General features: G+C 41.4%; 1 protein-coding gene and 1 pseudogene across 1 annotated transcript; one reads left to right on the top strand and one right to left on the bottom strand.

Annotated features, from left to right (window-relative positions):
- Positions 1-1,844: 1,844 nt before the first annotated feature.
- On the bottom strand, positions 1,845-8,161 carry Tcf24 (transcription factor 24). Its single transcript, XM_090338662.1, has 3 exons — positions 8,100-8,161; positions 7,274-7,695; positions 1,845-2,921 (listed from the first exon to the last, which is right to left on the bottom strand). The coding sequence occupies exons 2-3, from the start codon at positions 7,670-7,672 to the stop codon at positions 2,808-2,810; spliced, it is 513 nt and encodes a 170-aa protein (XP_090194788.1). The 5' UTR covers positions 7,673-7,695; positions 8,100-8,161; the 3' UTR covers positions 1,845-2,807.
- LOC150058836 (U6 spliceosomal RNA) lies at positions 3,603-3,701 on the top strand (annotated as a pseudogene).
- Positions 8,162-8,487: the final 326 nt, after the last annotated feature.

Raw genomic sequence — 8,487 nt, forward strand, 5'->3', positions numbered from 1 at the left:
TTGAGGATTTCCGTTATAGATTGTGGGTAATATGATGATTCAAATGCATCCCCTCCCAAGTTCTAATGTGGCCTCTTAAGTGAACACTAGCTGGAAATATCTATCATCTAGAAAGATTTTTAAAAATATATTTCATTGTAATTAATAGGTTACATTATATTCACCAGATAGAAGGTACATTGCTACCCTTTCTCATGTTTTTGTCCCTATATACCTCCCCCAGAAAGATTTTTAAGTGTACTTTTGTTAACTACCCAAAGAAACAGATGCAAACTTTTTCAGACTAATTTTTACATCAGCATTTTATTTTAATAATGCTCCATATCCTGACCATACATCATTAATTAAAACAGCATGCTCCTTCGAACCTTTTGAGGAAAATACAAAACTTTCCTCTAAGACTTTTTTCCACCTACTAAGGCGTTCATATATTTAGCGATTTAATAAATGTTATTAAGGTTTATGATATACATATACTTTCTTGTATTTAAAACATTTGAACCAGGACAAGTAAAAATGAAAAGTTATATCATTAAAGACAAAGCTCTTCTAATAGAATGATTTTTGGAAAGTGATAATTCAACAAAAGCCATAGGTTTTTTCCCCCCAATTAAATGCTGTAAAATTTGTAACCAAACAAATGATTTTGCTGAAATTCATACTAAAAATTTTACAAGTCTGCTTGAGGTAACTTTAAAAAAATCTGATTCCATTCCTTAATATTACAAGACAACAAACACTGTATTTAGCAGCCAATAACAACTACTGAATTCAAACCTTATTTTGCTTCTTATTCAGTTTCAGGGCATGGGTAAATATATCTATAAGTATTTAAATATACAAACGTTTGTCTTACCTATTCATATGTAGAAAGATTTTCTAATTGGTCACATTTTAAGGTTATTCACATTAAAATAATGAGAATTACAAGTTGTTGGAGTTTAAGTTAAAACAGCCGTGTTCTCTTGTATCAACTGAACAGGCGTTCAACTAATCTTTTCCTTTTATTTCACTGTCCCAAAGCTGGAAAACTGAGGTGAAGATAAAATGGTGTTTCAATTCTTATAGTAATTCAACCAAGCCCATTAACTGGCTTCTCTATTTGCTAATCTTAGGACAAATTCAGCCACTTTCAACCTGGTTTACTGAAAAAGAAATGAACTTCACAACTGGAAAGGAGAATAATAAAAACTAAGAAGAAAAGACGTGGTGAAAACAAAAAGAAGCCAGTAAAGAGAGGATGCCTGTTTTTTTTTTCTTAATTATACTGCACTGTTTTGGGGTTCGGTGAGTTCCCTGCCAGCCTCTATGCATGGTACATGTCTCCTCTGAAATTTTCCAACTTAATGAAAGCTGTTAGTGTATTCAACAATTTAATAAGATGGTATAAAAATATGTACTAGAAGTAACACTTCTTTGGTATTAAAGTATTTGTAACTAAGTAGGAATGAAAAGGAGCAGCATCCAAGACAAAGCTCTGTCTACTTTCCCTACTGAATTAAGTTCAGCAGGCTCCTGTTGAAATGACTGGTATAAAGAAAGCAGCTACTTCCTGGGCATTTAATGGTAGGAAGCAGAAGGGAAGATGCCTGCAAGGAGCGGTGCATGCAGGGCAGACACAGGAGTCTACTCTAGTCTGAATTTGTCTCAGCGTGGTGCTCTGTGTCTTTAGAATCCCTCAAGGTGCAAATCTGAAACCAGACTTTCCCATTTCATAACTGCCACTTGGGTCACTTTAAACAGCTGACATGAGGAGGAAGCGCCTGACAGCACTGGCTGAGGGAGTTTGTGGGGATTCACTCAAGGCCTGTACCAAGCCTGAGAGTTCACTCTTCCATGTGGCCGCGTGGCCAGGTGCTCCCGTGCACACCCACTGCATGTGTTCTAATGCCTTCTGCAGTCACATCGTAATGCTGAAGAAACCTATTGGAAAGTGGCTATGCCCTATAGAACAAACCATTTTTAAATACTTCAAGTTTTCCAAGAGAGAAAAATTACTAGTGATACAAGTTATCGCAATAATTTTTACACTCACATATATAATCCAAGGTGAACAAATGATAGCACAAAATAGCTTCATAAATCTGATAAAAGCACACACTGGTTTTCACAATAAATAAAAATACAGATTTAAATTAGACTGTTAATATGCATGTGTTTGTATGTGTATGCCAATTTGGGGGCTTGAACTCAGGGCCTGAGTGCTATCCCTGAACATTTTTTATTTCAAGGCTAGCACTCTAACTCTACTGCTTCAGCTACAACTCTATTTCGGGCTCTTTTTTGGGTGGTTAATTGAAGATAATCATCTCACGGTCCTAACCAGCCCAGGCTGGCTCTGAACCACAATGCTCAGACCTCAGCCTCCTGAGTAGCTAGGGTTACAGCCATGAACCAGTGGCAATGGATTGTTGATCACTTATTTATAATAAAGAAAATGTGTGCATTCTTTGAGCATGTATACTACTATTTGCTTTTATGTATTAGATTTTTTCTGATGGTACTGGGATTTGAAATCTGGGCCTGGTGCTCTATAGCTTGAGTCATACCTCTAGCCCTTTTTCTTGTTTTCTAATAGCTTTTCTTACACTATATAGTGGTAATTCTCACAATGAATACATAGGTAAGCTGTGTTTTATATAGGATAGGTCATTTAATTTCATGTTTACTTAGATAAACCTTGACATTCAAAGATGGGCTCCAAAGTACACCTTCAGAAATGTTTGCTATTTTTGATATAATAAATAACATTTTATTTAAAGCAAAGAGCCAGTACTTGTACTGTCCCCCCACCCCCCAGAGAGATCCTAAGGCTGTGAGTCTGTTGGAGTGCTGCTATGGTTTGCTTTCTCTCCAGACACCGAATGCTTCAGAAACTGACCAGTAGCACCAATGTATAATCTTGATCGCATGGGCCATTTCTGAAAAAAATAATTTTAAAATAAGAATCTAGTACTTAGCACAACATACATAACATATATTAAAAACTCCAAATATCCTCCATGTAAGTGAAATATGAAATATGATATAGTCAGTAATAATTGTAATTATGAACCCTACTAACATGAAAAAAATCTTTAACAAATAATAAAATACTGGTTATAACTAAAAATAATAATGTACATGTAGACAAGAAATACCAGAAGTCACAGAATAGTGTAGAAAAAATGTAGTTGAAAAATAAAATTTTTTTTTAGTTCTTCTGGACTTGGTCGCTGTCCCTGAGCTCCTTATGCTTGAGGTTAGCTAGCTCTCTACCACTGGAGCCAGTGTGCCACTTCTAGCTTTTCCTGTGATAAATTGGGGATGAGAGTCTCATGGACTTTCCTTCCCCAGCTGTCTTCAAACCAAGATCATCAGATCTCAGCCTCTGGAGTAGCTAGGATTATAGGCATGTGCCCGGCTTACTTGAAATATTTTTTAATTTCAAACTACACCTAAAGCAAAATTAAAATGTAGCTCTAAAGAGTAAGTGCTCTGAAAAAAAAATAAGTGCTTTGGAGGTACATGCAAACAGAGCTAGGTTCACAGGCAGAGTCCCACCCCACAATGTGTGATCCTGAATTAAATGCATATTTTCTACATGAAAAAAGTGTTCGATTTTATACTATATATACATGCAATAAAACTGGAATGATGCAGAGAAGGTTAGCATGGTCCCTATGGAAGGGTGACAAATTCATGACACATTCCATACTTTTGGTTTGGATATTTTAGTACATGAGGGGGTTACAGATAATGGTAACGTACTTTATAATTCTAAGAAATCCGAGGAAAATGTGAAACTTTGCATATTTTCAAGACCTTGATAATTTGAAAAAAATAAAAAGAAAACCTTCAATAAAAACGGAAAACCTTTGGGGCTGGGAGTTTGGCCTAGTGGTAGATTTCTTGCTTAGCATGCACAAAGACCCAGTTTCGATTCCTCAGTACCACATACAAAGGAAAAAGCCAGAAGTGGTGCTAAGGCCCAAATGGTTGAGCTCTAACCTTGAGAAAGCTTGAGGACAGTGCTCAGGCCCTGAGTTCAAGCCCAGGACTGGCAAAAAAAAAAAAGGAATAAAAGTGGGCAAAAGTGGATTGGAAAGTCTCTTTATTGATATCCACCACAAAGTTTATTTTAACGTCTCCAGATGTGATCGGTGACTGTTCCTAGGTAGCTCAGTTCTTTTAAGATGCTGGCTGGCACTTCATATTTTAAACCCAAATAAAATAGGAAATTTGTGCTACTGGAAATTTAAAAATGAACTTTTCTTATTAAAAATAGTCTACTCTTGACCCTTTTCAGCTCCATGATCTTAAAGTTCCTGGCTTCCAGAATATAGACATGTGAATTTCTCTTATTTAAAGCATCCAGTTTGTAGTGTTTTGTTATGATAGCCTCAACAGACTAAAACATAGTCTGGGTTAGAAACAGTCTAGGGCAAAAATCAGATACAGGTTTCTGGCACTCTAATAAGCCAGTGCTTAATACCTTGTAATCTTAACCCATTTTTATAAGCATAAAAACTTCATGCTTAAATCTCGTGTAATTTGGAAATTATGTGAATCAAATTCACCTAAAAACCAATAAAAGGAAAATACCAGACTCACTCCTTGTAGTTCTCATATGTGATACTGAGATCCCATTGTGTTGAGAACTGCGGGCAGTCATTCAGCTAAAGTGATAAGTGAAAGAATCTATTCCTTATCGCCTTGCTAGGATATATGTAACTTCCTTTAATAAGAACTTTGTGTCTTTGATTTTCAAAAGGCTTATAATGACCTTATTCAGTATTTTCTATTAATTTTGCAGTACTAGACAGAACTTATAGCATGTGTGTTCTAACACTAGTCCTTTTTTTCTTTTTCATTTTGAGAATGAGACTTGGCAAATTTACCTGAGCTAGTCTTGAACTCAAGATCATGGTGCTTTGGCTTCTCAAGTAGCTGGAATTATATCTTATTTAATCAAATTAATGTCATAGTTTGCAGTATGCATAGTAGATTTTAAGAATTAGAAATTGTTATTTTGATTAGATTGTCACTAGAACGTCAAAAGAAAAAGAAAGTTGACTGATCTACCTTCTGGTTTCCAATGGTTGTCTCACTATGTAAACTGATAAAATCCTGAACTCTACTTCTCTTACTCATACTTAAAACCAGGTAGTGTCATTAAATTTAGAAAAATCTAGTAAATTCATAATTAACTAGAAATGAACCTGAAACTGAAGATCTTGGAAATGTACTCTTGGTCTAATTAATAACATAATAACATAATCCAACATTTATTACTGAATTATTATTTTTGTATGTTATGATAAATGATTAATGGGCACAACAATGGATAAAGTCTTTTGTGCTTTTTTCCCCCACTACGGAAGTCTAAAATATATTTCTGTCCTTCCAGAAAAATCACTGTCCTTTGAGCTATGGGTGCTGAAATAGTTCATGTCCCCAAAGGATAAAAGTTGTAGGAGACCAAGCTCTTAAATCTTCTGATTTAACCACTTTTCTTTTTGATGCCAAGGATGGAGCCTAGGGCTCTGCTAACACTGAAAGACTCTCCACCCCTGGTGGCTTCAAACTGTGATCATCAGATCTCAGTCTTCTGAATAGCTGGGCTTCCAGGACTGAGCCACCAAGGCTCTCTAAATTTCATTTTTAAGAGACTATCTTCACCCTTTGTACTGCTCAAAGATTAAAAAAAAACTTGATCTCTAAAAATGAAAGAGATCATTTTCTGTTTTCTACCACTATCTTCTACAGCTGATCACAATCATTGATTCAGAGGACCAGTAAGATTTAATTTTTCTTAAATAGTTAAAACTATAAACATTAGTGCATTACAACATTACCAAAAAGCTTTCAATGCTTTATTGTTACATTTTAATACTGTGCTTCTAACATTACTCACTTAAAAACACTAGACAAAACTAAGGTGAAAATTTATTTCTTATTCTGAACTTTATCTCCCAGGAAGAATTTAACATATGATTTTTATACTAAAATGTATTTAATATAAAATAAATCTCCTTAGAATACACCAGAAGTGTTACATCTACATTAGTGTTATATTTGAATAGCAGTTTAATGTCTGCTGCAATACAAAACCATTAATTAGAATGAGTAAGATTCATTCAGCTGAAATTTTTATGCAATTTCATGAATGGGTGGGGTCTATCATAATAAATAATGGTGTTTCACATTTTATACTTGTAATAGTTTGTGTATCATCATGTTGATTATATTTGCAAGGTAAATTTGGGTAAGCCTTACCCCAGAACTGTAAGTACTGTTAATATTGGGTGTGCTTTATACACATCAATAATAATGCATAATTATTGAGCTCTAAAGTACTTAAAACTAAGTCCTAATTGTATATATGAGTATGATGAAAACAAGAATTCAAAAATATGGGTTAAGCAAGTATAGCTTATGTATTTTCTAATAGTAAGCTAGCTCAAATACAAGATTTCAAAACAAATCTAGAGGAAAAGGCAATTAATCAATATATGTGATAAAGATAAGTATACATTTGTATAGGCAATAAGTAATGAATCAGTCACATATATTACATTAAATAAGAAAGTGGACAGTTTTAACTAGAAGTAGAGAAATTATATAAAATAGATTCTCTTGGCTAGTTACAAATGCAGGCCAATCTGACAATAGAGTAAAACATTAGTCTTCCTATGGTTCTTGGTAGCTGTGTACTGCATGATGTTTAACCTTTATCTTAAGGGGCTGAAATGTTACTCCACAGAGTTATAAAATGGTCTCCTTGATTCGTACATAAAAATAAAATAAAATAAGCTGTTTTCCTAGGATTACTTCGGAGCAATTCTACGGCTACGTTTTAATTCGTGAAGCCTTGCGAATAGCCCATGAAAAAACACAACGGAAATCTACCTATGTAACTAAAACACAGCCTCCTAAAGGGTCCTACATATCACTTAAATATGATTGATAACCAGGATGGGTAACCAAGGCCCCCATTTCTCACTGGAGAGGCGGGAAACGCGCAGGCAGCCATCCTGTAAAAGGCGCGAGTCCCCTACCCACGGCGCGCCGGTTTAAACGCCCGGCCCGGGCTTTCGCACTGTTAGGGAGCAGTTCTCGTAGTCGGGCCCTTGCCCCCAGTGCCAGCGACTCGGGTAGCTCTCCAGATCTGCCCCCGGGTTGGTTCCAGGGAGAAAGGGCTTGGCGGCCTCGGCCCCGGTGGTGAGAGGCAGGGCGGCTCTGGCGCCCGCACGTCCCCACCCCAGCCCAGCCGCGCCCTCCGCCCGCCTACCTTGACCGGGTGCAAGTAACCATCGCCTCGCAAGGTGCCCAGGCCGGGGTCTGCCGGCGCCTCGGCGTCGTCCTGCAGGCTGCGGGTGAGGTGGGCGATGTACGTGGTGGCCAGCAGCAGCACGTCCAGCTTGGACAGCTTGGTGTCGGGCGGCACCGACGGCAGCGTGCGCTGCAGCTCCAGGAACGCGTGGCGCAGGGTCTGCACGCGGCTGCGCTCCCGCGCTGCGTTCGCCGCCGCCGGCCGCCCGCTTCCGGAGCGCGCTCCGACCCCAGCTCCGGGCCCCGCCGGGCCCGCGCCGGTTCTCACTGGGCTCGAGTCGCGGGTGGCCGCGGCTGAGGACGCGGGCTCAGCGCTGGCGCTCAGAGGGCTGGTCGCTTTTTGGCGGCCGCGGTCCATGACGACGTCTGGCACCGTGTGCGCTGCAAAAGACAGCCGGCGAGGTGAGGGGAGCGGGGACGCGGGGCGGCGGGCGCGGCGAGGGCAGGCGCGGGGGTACCACACGGGCACAGTGGCCCCGCTCCCGCCGCCCCGCGGAGCTCGGGCTCCTGGACGGTCGTGGGACCCGGCTTCCCCCGGGGACGTCCCGGAGCGCAGTGTTGCCTTGATTAAGGGCCAGGGCTCGGCTGTGCCCGGTAGATAACTCTTCCAAGGTCCGCCCGAGCGTTCCCCGGCCAGCCTCTCGGGGAGTGTGCGGGCCGCGGGGCGAGGAGGACGTCCCCTGGCCATTCGTCCCGGGGCGGGGGATTTCCGTGGAGGGATGGGGAACCCGGGCCTCTCGCCTAGAGGAAGGCACCCGCTTCTCATCTGGGCCCGGGAACCTCACCTTTCCCGGAGCGGCTGCGCGTGCGGGGCTAGACTCCGCGGGGCGAGCGCGCCGGGGCGTCTAGCCGAGTCTGCGTGGCCAGGGCCCGCGGGTCACTCCATCCTCCTTCGGCCTGAACTGGAGGCCCCTTCCAGACTCTTGCCAGGTGCGCCTTAATTGTCTTCGCCCGAGGCCAGGCGAGTGAGCCCGGGGCGACGAGGCACGTCCTGCGGAGGTCGGTGCCCAGCCGCGTGCCTGCTCCTGGGGCGGTCGACTAGGTACCTGGCCGTCCGGGAGGCCCCGGGACGGTCATTAATCACCGCGTCCGGCGGGGAGGGGCGGGCGGACGCCGGGCTCCGCCCCCCGCGCTGAGCTCTGCTCTCCGCGAAACCCTCCAGGCGCGGGTCTG

Source organism: Megascapheus bottae, chromosome 9, assembly GCF_031878675.1.
Source record: "Megascapheus bottae isolate mThoBot1 chromosome 9, mThoBot2.hap1, whole genome shotgun sequence".
Classification (NCBI taxonomy): domain Eukaryota; kingdom Metazoa; phylum Chordata; class Mammalia; order Rodentia; family Geomyidae; genus Megascapheus; species Megascapheus bottae.